The 21,234-nt window shown below is 38.8% G+C and overlaps 1 protein-coding gene across 1 annotated transcript in view; it reads left to right on the forward strand.

The window, feature by feature from the left end:
* Erc2 (ELKS/RAB6-interacting/CAST family member 2) overlaps nucleotides 1-21,234 on the forward strand; it is an 841,184-nt gene that overhangs the window by 393,868 nt on the left and 426,082 nt on the right. The window contains 1 exon segment of the mRNA XM_052190312.1: nucleotides 8,407-8,600. Coding sequence (XP_052046272.1) covers nucleotides 8,407-8,600 — 194 coding nt within the window.

The following is a 21,234-nucleotide window of genomic DNA, read 5'->3' on the forward strand; positions in this document are numbered from 1 at the left end:
ATTCCTTTCCTCCATCAGGCACTGTTAAGGAGAAAATGCTACTCTTCTTTCTCTCCTTTCTTTCCCTCTCTGTTTCCCTGCCTGTCCATATGTTCTCTCTCCCTCCCTCCGTCCCTCCGTCCCTCCCTCCCTCCCTTCCTCCTTCCTTCCCTCTCTCCCTCCCTCTATTCCTCCCTCCCTCCCTCCCTCCCTCAGTTTCTTCCTCCCTTTATTCTTCCTTCCCTCCCTTCCTCCCTCCCTCCCTCCCTCCCTCTTCCCTCCCTTCCTTTTATCCTTACTTCTTTTCTTATGTACTTGTCTACTTCTTTTCACCAAGTTGTACCAAAATGTTTGCTCAGTTTTTATATTTTAGGTTTTTATTGGAATAAAACATTAGAATTCATTCTCTCATGTAATCCTTTTCTTAGAGTACCTCTTAACTGATAAGCCATCTAGTCTGTTTATTATGGATTTTGGCCACATGTACCTGTTTTTGTCAGTGCTACAAGTTTATCTGTGACAAGTTCCCCAACCACCTATCCACCAGTCTTCCGTCTTCTCTTTCCTTCCTTGTTCTGCCTTCCCTTCTCCTTGCCTTTTTCCTTCTTCATATAATTACTTTCTGGACCAGCAATCCTGGCTTTAAGGTTGTCTCGATAGTTCTTACAATGTTGTATCTCGGAGAACTTTAACCAGGAGCCTTCACCCAGCACTGATTAAATATGACCTTTTTGACCACACCCTGGCCCACACTGAGAACTGTCATTTTATATAACTTTGGAAAATCCTTAGGTCAACTGACTTCTCTTTAATTACTAACAAGTTTTAGGTTTAAAAATATATGTAAGCTCTTGCCTTTAATTTCCTAGTTTTCTCTTTGGGTCTTATGAGTTGTTTTCTGTTCTATAAACAACTTTTTCTCATATTGTGACAATTTAATTTTTAATACAAAGAATTCTTTGAGGAGTTTGGTCAGTGAGTTTTCTTTCTTTGCTTCTCTCTTTTATTTAGAATTTTCTTATTTTCTCTATACTTTGAAGTCATTCTCTGATTTCACTTACATGTATTAAAATTTTAGATGCCATTTTTGGTATTAATAAAACTTTTATCTGTATTTTGATTAACATTGGAGGTCTAGTATAAATTTTTAATAATTATCAACTAATTTTCATTGTTCATAAATGTTCCCTGACCTGATGTCACAGTTTTGAGTATTATACTCTCATAGGAAGAGAGCTCTCCGCTCCTGAGCCGCAGTTGACTTTTAGCCATGACTCTTGCTTTTGGGTCAGAATCTTAGCTCTGTGACTTTGTGATGTTTAAGCATCTCATAGGACACATTCTAGCTGGATTCTCTGTGCTTTTGTTTCTATCTCATTTGGAAGTTCTTAAATTTTTTTTTTGACCTTCTAGGTGAATTTAGGAGTCACTTTTGTCAATTAAAATGCACAGTTCCCGGTGATTTAATTTGAGTTATATTCATCCTATATGGTAATTTTAAGAGTCACTGATAAATTTATAATATCATTTTTTACTATTTATAAACATGATCCAACTCTTTTAAAGTGTTTTTTTAAATTTTTTTCTACAGTGAAGTTTGACATTTTTCTTTTATGGGGCTGGGGTATTTATTTTGGGGGTATCATTTTTAAAGTTATTGTGAAGCATATGCACACATAATTTTTAAATGGTTATAGCAACCAATGCATTTCTTCTTTTATTTTTGTTTTTAATAATTTATTTTAATTTTTAATAATTTTTAATATTTTTTTACATGTGAATTGGTATTTTGTCTGTGTGAGGTATCAGATTCCCCTGGAACTAGAGTTGAGGGCATTTGTAAGTTGCCATATGGGTTCTGACAACTGAACTAGGTCCCCTTGAAGAGTAGTCAGTGCTCTTAACCACTGAGCTATCTTTCTAACCCTCACCTTTTATTTTCTAACCAGTTACTGGCACCCAGGAAGTTTTTTCCTCTTGTGTGTTTATTTTGAATATGGCTACCTTCCTGTTTCTGGTGAATTGACTATAATTGTCGTGAATGTATAAGAACCTTTTGCTGTCAGTATAATGTCTGTGTGTCTACACTCAGAGAAAATAAGGGTGAAGCTTTGACATCTTCTTGCAAATACATTCTGGAAAGCACATAAAGCATTTACTTTCTATTCTGTTGCTGCAGATACTCCATTCTGCTAAATAATGTGCTTAAATAATTCCTATGATGTCATTTCATAGGAATTTAAAATTTTGCCTTTGAATCTTAATTATTTCTCATAATAATAACCTGTCTTCACATAACTACCAGCCTCCGATCCTGGAGGAGTTTTGTGTTGTCACAGTAAATATATGTAGGTCAACATGCACTGAGTCTGTTTCTTCCCTTAGTTTTTAATTCTAGACAAATAATACAGTTTAGCATTGCTTTCAAATTCTGTCTTGGTTATAACCCTAGTATGCTTAGAGATGGTGTCCAGAAGTCTTTCCAATATTTTAAAAGCATATTTTGCTTTTCGGACACATTAATTGAGTGCTTTGTAAAATACTCCATTGCTGGCAAGGGTGTATTTGAAACCCCTCTGATGTGCTTCTGTGAGCTCCCCTGGCCAGTCACTACCCATTTAAAACCCTGCTTCTTGTAAACATAGTTTGTGCAGTACTTATGTTTAGTTTAAGGGTTTACAAAACATAAATAAAACAAACACAAAATCTCGGGCATTTTTCCATTCTACACAATGTGAGATAGCAATCTTCTTCACATTTAGGGAGCCTTCCCTGTTCACTATGTCATTGCAGGACTGTGCATTCCTAGGGACATAGAGTGCTGACTACAGATGCCTTCATGACTATTGTTTTGTCTTAGAAATTTCCTTTTTTTTTTTTTTTATAAAAGGCTATTTCTGAAAACTATTTGATTCACTCTTAAACTAGTATCCTGTGTCAAAAATAATAATCTATGTACTTAGCACATTTTAAAGTCCTTCAAATAAAAATATAATTATTATATAATTCCCCTGGAATTTCTGAAAATTAGCAACATTGAGAACTAAAGGTATTATGTAGACAGAAAATTGCAATTATTTATAACTACTTAAAATCAACTTCAGGGAATACAGATGGTACATGCAAACACATACATGTATACAAGCACGTATCCAACAATTGATATAGGAATTCAATGTCAAAAGAACTCAAGTAATATGCTAAATGACATAATAACATAGTTACATGTTTTATTTCAGAATGTCTCGATAATACCTTTAGTTTTCAATGTTGCTAATTTTCAGAAATTCCAGGGGAATTATGTTAATAATTACATTTTTATATGAAGGGTTTTAAAATTATTTTTAAAATAATGTGAAGGGTTTATAAATTTTTATTTTTGTGTGTATTTTGAATATTTGTTTATATTTATTTATAGGTATCATATTTGTTTTATCTATGAAAATAAATTTTGGCAAGTTAAAATGCAGATTGTGAATTTCTGAATTTAGTTAGTTTGAATTTTAAAAAGTATAATTTCTTTTAAAATGATGAAACACAAAATTCCAAGATATTTTATTACTTTCAAAATATATTACTTAGTGTCAATAATTATGTCTGGTATTTACTAATTTTTAGTTGAAAGAAAATTTAAGTTTTATAATACGTTGTAGTTCTGGAATTATAATCAGAAAATTTAATGAGTCTATTTTGTTCATAACTTAGAATTATGTCAATGTCTAAAATAGTTTACACCCTATCCTGCTATTAAGATATGAAAGGAATGTTGAAACACTGTCTATGGATGCCAGACAGCAAAGTGCTGTGACTGAGAGTCCTGTTTTCACAGTGCATAAGTTTAGCAAATTACTGCTGAAGTCTAGAGACAGCATGGAAAAGACAACAGCTTCATGACCTAACAGCTGGCTTGTACTTTAGCTTACAACTAATCATTTGTTTTGAGAGAAATAACTTTTTATTAAAAAAATTGTTAGGGCCCATTTCAAAGGGACAGTTATGTAATATTATAAGTAAATGTCCCCTGCCTGTGTCATAGCAGAGTTCTGGATTGAAGTCAGTACTTTCCTTCTTAGACCTCTAAAACTATAGATTAATACCTCAGTGAGAATAATCAGTGTTCAACATTCATAAGTCTAAGTCTAAGGAACTTTGAGATATGTGATTGTAATACTCGTTAGTTTCCAATGTTGGGGCTGTCCACTCTTTACCTTGATTGACATATATCAGTCATCTAAAGACCTGCTTTGTTCCTGGTACAGTTCTGATAAATTCTGTTAGAATAACTTCTGGGTATCGTAATCTACTGCTCATCCCCAGGTGTGACTAGATTTCCCTTGCTCTTTATCCAGGCTTTCCAAATCAGTTCACATCAAAATGCTACATCTGGGCAACATCAGTGAGGTGCCCAGTTTTGTTTTTTATTACCATGTACAGGGTAATTTCTATATATTTAGAAATACAAGAGACATAGGCTAGAGATCCCCAAACTTACAGATCTTACATGTAAGACTGACATTTCTGTCATATTCTTTACTGATTTTCTGTTTTACTATAGTACACTTGTGAGTAGCTCCAAGGGTTTTGAGAGATATTTTAAGATAGATCTTGATACTTAGATTTTCTTTTAATGACCTAAGAATTTAATATCTATGTTAACAAAAGAATAATTATTTAGTAACTAGAGGAATATTCTTGTCCATATTTGTGATGAATAAATTCTGAAAATAAGTACCAGTTTGTATTTTCAAGATTTAGGTTCCTGATAACTTAAAGTAGAAACTGAGTTGATATTCCTTAGGAGATGGGGGTGGGAGGGACCCGTTCTCAGTTGGACAAACTTTTGTTGAACCATCAGGTCCTTAAGAGGAAATAATTGCTGATCATTTTCACTTAAATCTTGAATACAGAAGAATGATACAATGGTAGGAGTATGTTACAGTAGTGATATATTGAAGCAAGAGTCCTTTAATGTTTGGCCTGCACTGTCTGGGATATGTTAAGCTGCATTTTTACCTGCTTAGATCCAGGTCAGAGGCTGCTAGTGTAGATGAAGCAACTTCTGTCATAATTTGAAAAGCAACAATCTGCCTATCTCCCCAGTTTTAGAGATGCTTCCTGCCTTCAAACTTTGATGGAAACATTGGATCTATAAACCTAGTTTCCTCCCGTGGCTTTGGGTGTGGAGCATGGCCCCATGGCTGTGGATCTCAATCCAGCAACTCATTCTCCTTTGACTAAAATGGCCCTCTGAACAGTTGCAATTCATGTTTAGTTGAGCTACTTACCTCTAATAACTCCTAGGCAATTTATGTAGACTTTTGAATTTGTATTTAGAATGGACAGGGGACTCACAGATCTTCCCAGTCATGAGGTCCTGTCAGGGTCATTACATGAACCTTAAGAAATGATCCAAGAAAGAGTTTCCTCATGTCCTTATAAGAGTTTTTCTTAAAGATTTCTATTGATGCGAGCACTTTATAGTGCCAGCTATTTTCATGTCTATCAAAAAGCCCCTCTAAGAATTCTTCTTCAGGATTTGAGATACTCTGGCATAAATTATTTTTCCTGAAATCAGTAGGTACTATGTTCACACACATAGACACACACACACACACACACACATACACAGAAAGACACACACACACAGAGAGAGAGAGAGAGAGAGAGAGAGAGAGAGAGAGACAGAGAGAGAGAGAGAGAGAATCATTATAAGAGAGATTTTCATAGTTTTCATAAAGATGTATGATCATTTAAAAAGAAAGGATTGTTAGCATGTTCAGGTTTTATCTAATAGACATAGGACAACTATGAACTTGCCAATGGACTTTAATAACATGACCTATCTTCATCATTACATGAAGACATCAAGATTCAGGCATTTCCCCCCTTAGATTTCTGTTTGTACATCACATGAGTCCTTTATCCATACTCACTTATTGGACTAAAAAGACTATAACCTTATCTAATTTGCCCTCTGTTAAAGACTGACCTTGGATTATCATCCTCAGGATTACACAAAGGACATGCATACCTTCCAGGAACAGCCAGTCCTTTCTTCCTAAACCTCCCAGAGAGCCTTCTCTAAAGATTGTGTCGATGAAAACTAAACAAACCTAATAAACTAGCTGTACACAAGCCTCATGTCTGGGATTCTTATAAAATAATAGTCATAATAGAACATGAACATTATCTTCCAGATGTTTGTCATTTTGTACATTTTCACTGTCTTTAGAAATTCTTTTGATTTGCCTCTTGACATAGGACATAGAGCAAATTTAGATTTAAAACTAATGTCTCATGACTCTTAGTCATTTATTTGCTAATTAAAATGATAGTAATAATCCAAAGAATTTAAAATTAAGCAAGATAAATTATCATGGTTAACCTTTTGGTAACCTTAAACATACGAGATGGGAAAAGAATTTTAACTCTAAAATGTGTTTATTTGTTTTGATGGGTTTTGGTTGTTTTTAATTGCTCATTGCTTGGTTCATTGTTTTTTTAAGATACTAATGACATTGATTGGAGAGTTTGAGAATGATTCAAAAATTTATTTTTAAGTTATCATAGAATAATGGTCAGTTTAACAATGTAAAGAAAGAAATAAAATACATATTAACTATTTAAAAATTGTGTTTTCTGTCACAAAAGTATTGAATTTACTTTTATCCCAGATAGAAGTATATAGTTAGCTCATTTTAAGATGAAACTATCTGCTTTAAATTATCAAAGTAGAAGTTCAGCTATTTAAATATTAATCACCTTATATACAAATATGATTAATGCAGGAACAAACTCCTAAAAGCATAATAATTAGTTTCATTTTTATAAATACTGAAAACATGTACTAGTGTATTACAGAGAGGCCCAGAGTGCACACTAAACAAAAACAAAATGCTTTCGAGATATGTTGGTAAAAGAGTAACCAGTTTTTAATATATGTTGGATTGATGGATTTTTCCAAGTTGTTTTTCATACTTGTGTTTATTTCTTAAGTAAGAAAAATTTAAAGAATGTGAAAAATTATGCCCCCTTTATCCTCATGCTTAAATAATATGTTACATGCAAAAATATTATTTAAAAATGATTTTGTCATGAGTAAGAAATTTATTTTATTTATACTAATTTTTGAATTTTTTTTTACTAAATCATTGCAAAGACTGTCAACCTTCTAACAGTAGTATTAGTATTAATTTTTCTAACCATGCATGATCCATTTAACCCCACAGTAGCTAGAGCTTGCTTGCCTTGTTTTTTCCCTTAAATTAAAGAAAAAAAATAAAAGTACAGTGGACATGTGCTCCACCAAGCGGGAAAGCAGAAAAACTCAAGTCTAATGGATTGTTGATGTTGTATTACTTTACACACGGATTTTTTGGAGAACCATACATGTATGACTTCTCTGAACTTTCTATGTTAAATGTGCACCATCGTTAAACCACATGCTTTCTTCCTGCCTGCTCTTTGAAGAAGCCAATTAGGAATGAAGGGAAGCAAGGGGTAGGCAAAACATTGCGGTGCGGTGTTCCTGCATCTGTCTGGGAATATTTCAGCCAAAAGTTTATTTGGGGAAAAAAATAAACTCTAATGCCACCATACTCATACACACACACACACACACACACACACACACACACATCCATGCACACAAAACCACAAATACTTTGGCTGCAAATTATTCTACAGTGATGTTGCTTGTTGTTGACTGTGTCTGTTCTGGTGTGTACAGCTGCTCTCCACCCATGCATGTGTTTGAAGATTCTTGTCTGTGTGCTTGTTCATGACCTCGCTCATCTCCTCATTGTTTAGGCTAAACCTAGTCAAGTAAATAAGAATGTATGGGTATGACTGTTAGTTAGAAAGCCCTTCCTGATTTCAAGAGGTCTTCATTCCAAAACCCTTCAGTTGGCAGTTCTCAATAGGGTGATGCATTTGGTCAGCCAGTCTTCTAAAGGCTACCTGGCTCTACATATGCCCTTCCCAGGCCTTGGAGAACAATTTGCTCTTGTCCTGTTCATTCTCTGAATCAGAAATGGAAGCATTTGATGGAAATTGCCTTGGGAGGAATTACACAGTCTCCATCCTTCTTACTGAATGAACAGGAACTAGACAGTGGTCTCTTCTTTCATCTCTCCCCTACATTTTGGTGGAAAGAACAAGTCAAAAGTAGCAAAACTTAGCATAACAAAATATCAGCAGCAGAAGAAACCCCCTTGTGGGACACGATCACATAATTTAAAGTCAACATTACTTAAGGTACCTGGAATATATGACTTTCCCCCCAGTTTGCCTTCTCACTGACAGAATACCCATAATTCTTGTTGGCTATTTTCTCTCCAAAATTATGTTCTGGGCCATTGGTGACTACACTGTTTGTTGTTCTGAACCATTGTCTTAACTATGTTCTTTAAAAATGTAATGTTGAAGGCTCATAATATTGAAGATGACTCCAGGATGAACCCCGAGTTTGCAGACCGACTGAAACAGCTCGACAAGGAAGCATCTTACTACCGTGACGAGTGTGGCAAGGCTCAGGCAGAAGTGGACAGGTTGCTGGAGATCCTCAAGGAGGTGGAGAACGAGAAAAACGACAAAGACAAGAAGATCGCCGAACTTGAGAGGTGAGTTCTGCACCTCGAGAGTTATCCAAGGTGAGAAAACAGTGATGGCTTGGTGTACACTCAGAAACACCCACCAGCACACACTCATATCACAAGGCAGAAGAAAGTTAACATGCAAGGATGGTGACCTTCCAGGCAAGGGATGATGTTGTCTTTCCGTGGAATACTCAGACGCATGGTGACCTTCTGCAGAAGTAAGAGCCTTTTCAGTGTCTGGGAAATTAGAGCCTGGCTTCCTTGAGGGCTGTCTCAGAACTAGTTCTTGTACCAATGAAGTATGCAAAACTTTGTGCTTTGACTATCTGAAACCTCACTTCCTTCCCTCTTAAAGATGAACATTTGTGGTTTTGGTTCGTCACACACAACAGAGAATACGAAGAAATATAGTTGGAATGTCTTCAGATAAGAATAAGGGAGGCTCATGTCTTTTGGATGTCTTTTGGCACACTGTAACAAATTCTTCCTTAAAAATTATCTCTTAAGAGGATCTTAGACTGCTTGGAAAATAAATGTGATTAAATATGTTGGGTAGCATCTACATGATCACAAATTCAGTCTAAAAGAATTAGTCTAAAACAGACTTCTAGTATCTTTACATTCTGAGATAAACTATACCTATATTGTATTAATGTGTGGAATGGTCAGGAAAAATATGTTAGTTACTAATGTTTTTTCCTATACCTCTGTAAGGAAAGGTCTTTCTAAACACTCTTACGTAGCTCTATAGAACCTCTGAGTATTTCTCATTGGTTCTGCAATAAGGCACAATTTGTTTTTCTAGATTCAATCCATATGGAAGAGATCAGCCAATTTTGAATAAATCAGTGAATACTTGCCAGCTTGGATGGAGACCCTTGTGAGGTTCTGAAGGACTTGAAGACGTGCAGAGCAGTGCTCTGTGGCCTTACAAGAATGATAATGGGCTTTTGCTAAAGAAAGACCTGGGTTCCAATTTTGCATCTGCTATGTGCCAACACTGGGGACCTGAGTCTTGTTAAAACTGAATCTCTAACAACTTATTAAAATGTATTCTGTTTTGTATCTACCCAGTTTTCATATAAGGTAGGACACTAACCTCTTTATGAAGGACGGAATGCCAAAATGAATCAGTTTTCAATATCGACTGCCTGCATTGGATGGGCAGATTATTCACAGGGAAATTTCAGCAATGTTTTCAATATTGTATTTAATCATCTGAACACCAAATTTATGGATTGTTATTTCAATAACTACAGCCTTTTTTTGTTGACACTGTAACTAAGTTTGATTCAGTGTAACTAATTTTAGCACACAAGGCAGCTTCTTTTTTATTGAGGTGACTTTGCAAATCCAAATCTTGAAGGGCAGGCTGGCAAGGTGGCTTAACAGATAAAGGTGCCTGCCACTAAGCCTGAGTTGGATTTCTAGGACCCACATAGTGAAAAGAGGGAGCATTGCCCTCTGACCTTCAGACACACGCTGTGGCACATGTATGCCTCTTCTTATATCCATACAAACACATATATACAAAAGAAAAATTTAAGGCATAATAAAACTTAAAAATCAATCTTCAAGAGCATTTAATTTTAAAGTGTGGGAAAGGTCTACCAGTGTGCTGGTTCTTAAAATTCCAGGGCCATGGTCAATTTTAAATATAGTTCTCTATATGGCCTTTTTTGGAGTTACATTTTAGGACCAGTTTTTCTGAGGAAGAAGAAGAAAAAAAAACTGCTAGTATAGGATCACAAAGAACTTATGACTCTGTCTCATTGTTTCAAAACTAGACATTAAAAAGTTGAATGACCTTCTGTGATCATTCATTCATTCCCAATGACCATCCTTTGGTCAGAGATGAGTAGCTGCACTGTAGGTCTACAAACTTCTAGCCAACCTCTTTGAGAAGCAGTTGTTGTAGTAGATGATGTCATAGATAGCAACAGCATCATTATTAGTAATGGCAATTATAACCTTAAGAATAAAGTCTTTGTATTTTATCATCACTGTATGCCAGATGCTATGTTGAACAATTGACCTGGAGACTTGCATTTGACTTAATCTTACCCACAGAAACTTCAAGCTCCCCCACCCCCCGTTTTGAATATGTGAGGAAGCATGCGTTATACACATTTAGTGGCTTTCTAAAGATTATAGAGCTCAGAAGAATCAAAACTAGAATTCTAACCTAGGAGCCGCTGAGAACAATGCCTTCCACCAAGGGGTCATGTAGACAAACTCAACTCGCAGCACTGAAGTCATGCATGGTGCCCAAGAGTCCTCTCTTAGCAGGCCCTGAAGCCACCAGAGCCCTGCCTGCTTATTATTAGACTGCTTCCATGAGGGAAAGTGATGCTCTGAATGTTTAGAAGGCATTTTTCTGTACTAAAGCAGTTCTTGAGAACTGTAATTGAAAATCAGGATCGGCTACTATAAACATTTACATATAAATGGCTTAATTATCTAGTTGGAAAAACAGGTCTTAGCTGGGCCATGTAGCCATTAAATCATCAAGAATATTCACAGTTTTATTTCTTCAATATGGAAAGCATTAAAGCAGCAGTGATTTTACAGGCATTTATCTTTATGCACTTTCTGCACATTTTCTTTATCTCTGCATTTGCCTCTCCTTAAAGCTGATGCCTCCCAGGCACTGTAATTCATAAAACATGTGCTAGAGCCTGACTCTGTCCCAGGTCTCTGCCTGCCTGCGTCTTGGGTCCGGCAGCAGAACACAGTCTGGGAAATGTCTGAGTCCCAGCCTAGCCCAGGCCCCTAAGGAGGTGGGGAGGAGGTCCAGAGGAGAACTCTCCTGGGAAAAACGGGACACAGCCTTGGGCCTCCCTTTCTGAGGCATTATCTGCTGGTTTGCATGTGTATTCATTCCCACCAAAGAGTCTTCCTCAACTCTTTTAGGCAGCCCTCTTCGCATGGGTTAGTATCTCTGCTAGCTGAAGCTACAAAATTCATACCTCATAATATTGAGAACTAAAGATTTCTTAGCGTTATGACATATATCTCCATTTTGGAATCCTAGAGAGTGCTTGCAATTAACTTTGTGATTTTGAAAACCAAAATATTGAACTTGAAATGAATTTGTGGTCTCTGGCTTGTAATGTGACCTACCAGAGCAAAAAACTCTTTTTGAAGCAGTTCATGTTCTAAAATGTTCCAGAACTTCTGTCACATGCAACAAAACGTTTGAGGTTAGGACTGACTCTGATACCCTGGTAGGGGCCAACTTCTCTCCCAGAGGCCAGTTTGTTTCCTTAGTCTGTTCATCTTCTCACTTAAAAGAGTTTCTCCACCATTAATATTTTCTGCGTAGCATACAACTGCGATTTTCAGTGAAGTTATTCCTTCAGTGCCACGAGAATGCTGTTTCTCGTCAGCCATTACAGACTCAGCTTTTTAAAGATATACAATGTGCATCTCACACGATGAACTGATGAACCCTTGTCCTGGATGCTGATGTTCTAGCCAGAATCTCTTGCCTCAACCATAGGCTGCTGTGGAGGAGATGGTCACAGGGACAATGGCCTAAAGCAAACCTGAGAGTGAGTCAGAAGTACACGCTGCTTCCTTTGATCTGTTGCGATGTCACCTGTCATGTAGACTACACAACTTAGCAGCTGACTGAGCCTTGGAGGCAATGAAGCACAACGCTCTGCTGTGTTGGTGCTCATCAGCTCCAGGATCTATTTAAGTTCCAAGGGAGTCTGTGGTGCCTGGAGAAGGAAAGGGAATAATAGGTCTGTCAAGCAAGACCTTCTGCTACTGGCTTTTTTGTATCCCACCCATGGGAAGGAGTCAGTTGGATGACCTTAGCGTAATTATCTTAAATCTGCTAGGGCTTTTCCTGATGTTTGTCCAGAGCTCAAATTGAGTCCTCAGCCATATCCATCCCTCCGGATGGTGGAAGGGAACTGGAGACCCTGGGGACTTCTCCCATAAGACATAACATCAGAGCGGAAGACAAGGTACCGCCTAATTATCTGGACCGAGGGTTAATGCCATCAGACATTTGGACATTGAAAAATGATTTTTGGTGCCTAACAGAACCTTATCTAATGTTGAGAAAGAAACTATTATTTTCTTCTCTGATTTTCTCAATAATGTGCTGACATAATTTCCTTGATGCCTTTCAGGGCTCTGTTTTGAAATGCAAACTTAAGCTTTATTATTTCTAGAGTGTGATAATATATTCTAAAAGTCTTGCAGTACAAGGGAGAGATCCTATATGAGTTCTACTTATTTTGATATATACTCCTTTCCTCTGAGTAATTTTGTCTACTACTGCACTTGAAGAAATGTTCTAAAAATTATTTGGGGAGTTTATTTATTCATATTTTATGTGTGTGGGTTTTTCATCTGCTTGTATGTATACAGTCCGTATGTGTGCCTGCAGCCTGTAGAGACCAGAAGAGGGTGTCAGCGTCCCTGGAACTGGAGTAACTGATGGTTTTGAACTGTCAAGTAGGTGCTGGGAATTGAACTCATGTCCTCTGAAAGAGCAGCCAGTACTCTAAACCACAGAGCCATCTCTCCAGCCTAAGAAATTTCTTTAAAATAAAGTCCTAAGGGACTAAAACACCATAGTGACACCATGGAAAGACTTCTGAGCCAGGGTCCATTGGAGACGGTAGTTCCATCCGAAGTAGGTGCTAGCTGTTCTAGCTCAGCATTTTCTACCAAGGGCCAAGATCCTCAGCGCAATTCAGTATGATCCAGAAGGATTAGAAACATCCGCTGGGCTTTGTTGCAACAGTCACCACAATGATGGCCATGGTCTGGTCCGGATGAGTGGTGTGTTCATGGCTGAGAGATACTTGGCCGAGACCAACCGGGACGTGCACCATGTGAGCACTTTAAAATGTTCTCTTTCTTTTTTATCATTGTTGTCAACATTGTTTTCCTTTGAAATGTTCTAGGTTAGACTTTATCTTAAGGATTTGTTTGTCCATTTATGCGACATTCTTAAAACTACGTTACAACATAAACTGGCAGGGATCCTGTGAACGGATGGTTGGACAGGTGTTTTGTGTGTATCCAGTTTGCTTTTGGGAAGGGTCTTTTACAGGTTAACAAAAATGTTCGTCTGTTCCATGTTCTTTTCATAGCTGGGAGCATAATCATAACTTCCTCCCCTAAGCTTGCCTTTCTATGACAGACCACTGTTTTGCCTGGTTGGAAGTTCTTATGCAAATAAGTTAACAAACCAGTATTCTCAGTGGCAAGGTCTGAACCTTGTTTTTCTTCAATGGATAGGAACTTCTTTCTGCTTTGGAAATTGCCCTTCTAGGGAGGCTAACAGGCAGGTGGTACCTCACCAACAGCCCTCCTCACAGGGTGTTTGCTCACTGCTGGGCGCAGTGCCCTATAGCATTAACTGTGAATCTTTGAGCCAGAATCCAAATTGTTAATTTCCTCTGTTTTTGAGAATGAAGGAAGAACACCTCTTAGGATGTAACCACCCAACCCACTTATTCAAATATAAGATTCAAAGACATCACAGCTTATTGCCCAACCTTAGTGATTTCAGTTTTGTCTTATCAAATGAAACTGTGCACACAAGTAGGTAGCAACTTCCTTTGCCAATGTTCCTTTAAAAAATTCCAGTGTGGTCAATGGACTGAGTCAGGGACAGCTCTCTGGTTCCCGCCAGTGCCTGTTTGACTATGTGTATGTGAGCAGGTCTGGGTTTCTTCCGCATGATCTGAAAGGGAACAACTTACGTGTGTGCCCAGGGTTTCGGGGTATGTATCAGATAAAAGTTGCTTTATTATCCTTCATTTGGCTATAGAACCTGCTAATGTACCATCTGTTGGCTGTATGTTTAAAACTAACGGCTCTCCCTCCTCTTGTTCTCTTCTGCTACCCCTTCCTCTCTGCTTGTCTCCAAACCGCTGCTCTCACCCCTGCTCCACTCAGCTTGGCTCTCAGGTCAGTACTCTCCGTTTCCCTCTCCCTGTCTCCCTCCTGAGCTCACCTTACTGCTTGCATTTGTTCAGTAAGAGAATTCCTTGTGCTATTTCCCCAAAAGAGACCGCATGATGACACCATGTGGAGCAAGGGAAACGCACAATGCAGGATGTTAAGTGCAGCTTAGGGGGCGCGAGTTCCTCCCTGGGACAGATGACATCACAAACTCACAAACCGAAGCATTTGGTCCTTTTGTTTAAGCAATCAAATCAATTGTGTTTTGAAATTCTAATTCAAATTCAAAATGTGCTTTAAAGGATTTATAGGGCTTCCTCAAAGTCACTCGAAAATGATTGGTATGTTAGTTACTTAGTACACACACACACACACACACACACACATACACACACACACACACATACACACACACAGTGCACACACATACAGTGTACATACACATACAGTATACACAGATACAATGCACACACATACAATGCATACACATACAGTACACACACATATACAATGTACACACACATGCAGTATACACATAGATACAGTACCTACACATACAATGCACACACACATACAATGCACACACACATACAGTACATATATACATATAGTGCATACACACATACAGTGTATACACATATACAGTGCACACACATATAGTATACACACATACAGTGCACACAGATATAGTGAGCACACACATACACTCCACACACACAAATGCAGTGCACACACTCATATATATAACTTTCTGTCATTATTTCAGTTTTGAGTTGTTAGAGTCCTTTTTACTAACTGGACATTATACTTTAATTATCCAGGCCAAAGGATGTAGAAACATGGATTCATGATTGACTGTGCATTGTAGATTAATAAGAAAAGTGAACATTTTGTTTGAAATTTCTATCCCAGCTTTGAATTCTATGGTTGGAGGTTCGAGTCAATAATTTTCCCTTTCTTAAGTTAAGGGATATTTTTTTCTTTTACTAAAATGTGGTAATTTTTTTCTGTTTTTTTATTCGATATATTTTTTATTTACATTTCAAATGATTTCCCCTTTTCTGGCCCCCCCCACTTCCCAAAAGTCACATAAGCCTCCTTCCCTCCCCCTGTTCTCCCACCCACCCCTTCCCACTTCCCTGTTCTGATTTTGCCCTATTCTGCTACACTGAGTCTTTCCAGAACAAGGGGCCACTCCTCCGTTCTTCTTGTACCTCATTTCACGTGTGGATTATGTTCTGGGTATCCCAGTTTTCTAGGTTAATATCCACTTATTAGTGAGTGCATACCATGATTGATCTTTTGAGACTGGGTTACCTCACTTAGCATGATGTTCTCCAGCTCCATCCATTTGCCTAAGAATTTCATGAATTCATTGTTTCTAATGGCTGAATAGTACTCCACTGTGTATATATACCACATTTTTTTGCATCCATTCTTCTGTTGAGGGATACCTGTGTTCTTTCCAGCTTCTGGCTATTCTAAATAGGGCTGCTATGAACATAGTGGAGCATGTATCCTTATTACATGCTGGGGAATCCTCTGGGTATATGCCCAGGAGTGGTATAGAAGGATCTTCCGGAAGTGACGTGCCCAGTTTTCTGAGGAACCGCCAGACTGATTTCCAGAGTGGTTGTACCAATTTGCAATCCTACCAGCAGTGGAGGAGTGTTCCTCTTTCTCCAAGAATGTGGTAATTTAGCATAATGAAATATTTAATCTAACAGCAATTTCTTTATCATTCAAATGATTTTTTCTTTATTTTTTATTTTTATGCATGTTATCTTCTCAGGAAAAAAAAAACAGCACTATCAAAAAAGTGCAGGATTTGCTCTGTGAAGAACATCAATCTTTGGTCACTGTGTTAAGAGCTTTTGGTTTCACATCCCAACAAGCCTTCTTTATTCAAATGATTTTAATGAACGATGCTCATTGTGTGACCGGGTGCTATATAGACTTCAAAATATAAAATAGGATAAAAAGGCCAGCCTTCAGTTTGAAGTTAATATAGTTCTTTTGAGAGAAAGGCTATATTGAATTTTCCTCTTTACGGAGGCTCCCGCTCTCTGTTCTGTTCTGTCCCCTAAGCCACCAGGCCAGTGCCTTTACACCAGCAGCAAATAATTTCAAGCTGAAGCCTCCTCCTTACATGCCAGCTCTGTCGCCCCACCAGCGCCCAGCTCTGTGACTCCAGGCTCCCAGGCCCTGAGCTGTCTCAGGGGTTCAAAGGTGCCACACAATGACTGCCTCAGAAAACTCTTGAGCATCATCAGACTACAGGAAAATCCACTCTTCAAAGCTTCACTTCAGAGGTCTTGTTAGTGCTCAGAGCACAGACATACAACAGTGCGCTCACCAAAAGATCTAGTGCAGTGGGCCAGACCACCAGATCTATTTGCAGAATTACAAATTTCACAACGGGATATGGGCAGAAAGCTTGGCCACTTGGCATCCAGGCCCATGTTCCACAGTTTGGATTCACTCCTTTAGTGAAGCTTTCAGCTTTTTGCTCTGCCTTTCCCTGACCCCCTGCCATTGACGACCTTTGACCTGCACTTTTAGATTTTAAAACCTTTGTGACAAGGGCTCCCTTTGGCCTTATGCCTCAGACCCCTTGTCTGGGCCTTCAGTTTTCCCCTCTTCTTTTGTATCAGTAACTATGATGGAATGTACTTAGTTTCCCTCTTATTCATAGTAGATGAACATGGATTATTATTTCCATCATTGTACAAGGCCAAGATCGACAGTAACTTGGAGTAACTAGTAAGTCTCTGGATAAAGGATATTGTGTGCTGATTTCTTTGATAAAATATACCCGCCAAGTCTAGTAGATAAACTGTGCAGTCTAAATCAAGGTTCAGATCTTTCCAATATCATTTAACAGATTGCTTCAAATGAGCCTGAAGGAGAAAATGGGCCATCATTGGGAAAAACCTCTGATCGTCTTTAGTATAGAAAAATTTGGACAGTCCTGAGCTTACAGAAAGGAAAAAGTCTGTAGAGTCTTGGAAATCTTCCTTAAGCTCTGGCAACCTCTTAGAATTAACTGTGTTCCTCTTGCAACTACTTCCAGGTTTACCAGTCAAAATAAAATAGAATGTAACAATAGAATTGATTACAGGATTTTGGCCCATATACTGTATTTTTATGGCTTATGAGAGAGAGAGAGAGAGAGAGAGAGAGAGAGAGAGAGAGAGAGAGAGAGAGAGAGAGAAAGAGAGAGAGAGAGAATATGAATGAGTGTGTATCCACACACATACGTGGATGTTTATGCACACCATGGATTTTAGAACTATCAAGTTTGATCCCTCTGAGCTTATAAGTCTGTGGTCTGCCATGCAAGCTTCAACCTCTCAATCTGAGGTTTGAAATGTTAATGACACTGGGGCTTTTTTACGTACCCTGAACTCTATGAGAAAGTCTTCTCTGCAAAAACTTTTGCAGATTACCTCATTTCCTTTCTAAACGCTGATGGTTAAACCCAGGACAGGTATTAGATTTGGGTTGGGTGTAGTGCACATGTCTTGTTCCAAACCTGTTTGGGTCTCCACTGCAGTAAATGCGTGTTCTGTGAAGAATCCCTTTACACACAAAGCAGTGGGAAACAGTGGAGATTTAGTAGGATCTTTGTATTGTACTCAGGTTTATGTAAGAATTGCTCATTTCTAACATGTGACTTATGACAGATGAGGTTATTGTGATAAATGTATGCAAGGATTGACTAAAAAGGAAAAAAATCCTTTGGGATCCAGTTCAAACTCCTGCCAAAGTTTCAACCAAATAAACCCAGAAGGTTCTCCTAGCCTCTAGCTTCCTTTGGATCCTTCCTTAGATGTCTCTGTGTTTTGGCCTTAGTGCCCTCGCATAGAGAGTAAGGAGTTGCTTTGGGAGCAAATCCTACTGAACCTGGTGTGTTGCATGGAGGTGCCCTGGGTGACAGACCTCATGAATCTCCCCGTGAATGGGCATGACCTGGTGGCTTGTACCTTGTGGCAGGCGTAAGTCATTGTTACAGGATTACTTCAAACATCTCTATGAGAATAAATCATTCGTGATGTTTCTCCCAACTGAGTACCATGTTCTCTCAATCCCTCACTCTTCTATCAAATGATAAAGTCAAACCTCCCAGACCTCAGAGGCCCACTGCTCAAGGCATATAATGAAAACCACCTAGCCATTCATTTCACTATCCTATAATTTGCTGAGGTCAATTCTTTGTTCCACTGCTTCCTTAAATGCAATGAGTGCCTACGATGTGCTGGGCTTGGTTGTATGTGCTGGCATTTTAGAGAATACGATTAACGTGACCTGATGTTGAAGAATGCTATTCCTCATTTTAATGCTCATGATGTAGGTTGATAATTTCCATAGGAATAATACTAATAACAGAAATAAAAAAAGATAGGATTGGTAGCTACAAAGACACCAGTAACAAACACCACATGCCGTGTTGAAATGTTCACATATTAACAAAAGTAGCCTTTTGTTATTACCACTTCTAAGGTTGGGAAAGCAGTCTCTTCCACATTAGAAAGGGAAAAAACCCTGAAGTTCATAAAAGTACAGTATTTGCCTTTGTTACCATAGCCAGTGTGGGAAGGTGTCGATTTTCCTCCCTGCATCTGTCCTTTCTGACTTACAAATGAGATCTTTCACTACTCCAGCCAGAGTTACCTTTGTAACAGTTCCAAGAAATCCTGCAGTTAGGGAAATCTGGGCAGCTCCTTCCATGTGCTGGATTCTGGATACAGTGTTTAGAGAGTGTATCCCTGGAGGGGCTTTGGAGAAGCTGTTGCCTCCATGTTGAACTCAGGAGGGCTATCTTGGTCCTACCACCCTGGCCCAGTATGGTTGCTGCCCTTCCAGTGCTTACCCTGATGTTACTTCTTCCTGTGGCCCTCATCTGAGGCTGATGGTGTTTTCTCCAGGACGGCAGTGTGATGTTCCACACCAGAGGTGTGATACCCCACAGCAGAGATGTTCCTGAAAGTATGATCTTGAGGAGAAAGGGCCTCCTGGTGGTTTTCTCCCCCATATCTTGGTCCCTGTCCTCATCCCCATGAGTTCTCTGTCACCTGCACTAGAAGCGTGTACAGCACTTGTCTGAAGAAAAGGAAGAATTACCTTCCATCAAGCCACATGGTTGAAAATTCATGGAAAACAAAACCACAGACAAAATGGCGACAGGGGAGTCTTCATGCATGTCACTTGTTTGCTTTGCTTCCTCTGTTTCCTATTTCCTCCTCCTCCTCTCTCCCCCTGCATCTTTCCTTCTGCCCTTCCTTTTCTTTTAATTTGTTCCTCGACTATTCTTGGCAGTCATTTTTTCATGGGAATATGGTAACAAAAGCCACTTAACCCCTCAGCTCACTGATTCAAAGAGCGGCACTTCCTATCAGGAAGGATTTGCTCCCCAAGAAAAACAATGTACTCTGATGGTAATAACTGGAAAAAAATGGAGCTTCGGTCTCTATTCCCCCCACCCTCCACTTCCCATTGAGGCTAGAGGGGTTATCCATGGGTCACAAAATCATTTCCCTCTTCAAAGTCGCCTTATACTGATGCTGACGTCTCTGGTGAAGCATCAGAAAATTTTATGCCCAAGCAAAACTGGTAGGAAGCCAGAAACCCTTGGCATTTTCCTTGGGTGCAAATATTTTATTGGGGATGGAAGAAAGTTGTTTTCCCTGATTTACAGTCTCTGCAGACATAAAATAGGATCTATATTTAGAAGTGATTTTGAACCTTTGAGATGTAGCCAGGGTTGGGTGCCTGTACCTTCCCAGCCTGGCCTCAGTGGGACTGGCCATGGTGAATGCTCCCCGAGCCAGCTCTGATTTATGGAACCAGGACGTTGGCTCTATAGCGTTTTCGTGTTTCAGCTTTTGTTGGAGCTGCTATCCTGGCATTCTTCCTGTACCATTGAACACAGCGAGAATGGCAGGAACATAGCCGACATTGTAGTTGAGATGTTCTGCTGTTCTTTTTGTTTCTGGGAGTGAGTAAAGTCATTCTCAAGGTGCAGATCTGTTGGGACAGCAGCAATGGTGAGAGGTAGTTCCAGGATTCCCTCGCCAAGCCCCGCCCACAATAACAGATACCAAATTAACAGAGCTCTTCGTTATTGTCCCATTCCAAAATCGTTTCTCCAGCCTTCCTCCCCATTTCAGCATTTGGTTGGTGCCACCATATGGATAAATATCAGCAAATAGTAAATCTCTCAAGATACATTAGCCTTTCCTATAAATGTTGAGATGGGGAAGGAATTTTAAAAATTGGTTTCTTGGTATTATTATAAATCACTTTCTAGAAAAAATAATATCATATTTCCTTTATACAGCCTCCCTTATGAAATGTGAATTCTATCACTTCATTACCCACAGTGCTGGCTCAAGTTGTAGGGAAACCTGAAGACCTAGTAACTGGACAGTTCTTCTGCATTCAGGGAAAGGCTTGGAATTTCCATGCTGGATCCTATCAGAGCCTCTGTGAAGCCACTGGTATTGGAAACCAGTTTGAAAGTGAGAGGATGTTGCGTGTCAGCCTCTGGAGAAAATACCTTGTCATTTTTACATCTGACAAAGGTTTTAGAAGTGTTCTTTGGGGGAGGCTGTGATGGTTTTAGTGTTTTCTAATATTCCATAGATAAAATAATTAGTTGACTATAATTTCAACTAAGAAAGCTGGATAGAGAGGGTGGGGAGCCAGAACCCAGTGGGCTTTG

This window comes from Apodemus sylvaticus, chromosome 8 (assembly GCF_947179515.1).
Source record: "Apodemus sylvaticus chromosome 8, mApoSyl1.1, whole genome shotgun sequence".
Taxonomy (NCBI): Eukaryota; Metazoa; Chordata; class Mammalia; order Rodentia; family Muridae; genus Apodemus; species Apodemus sylvaticus.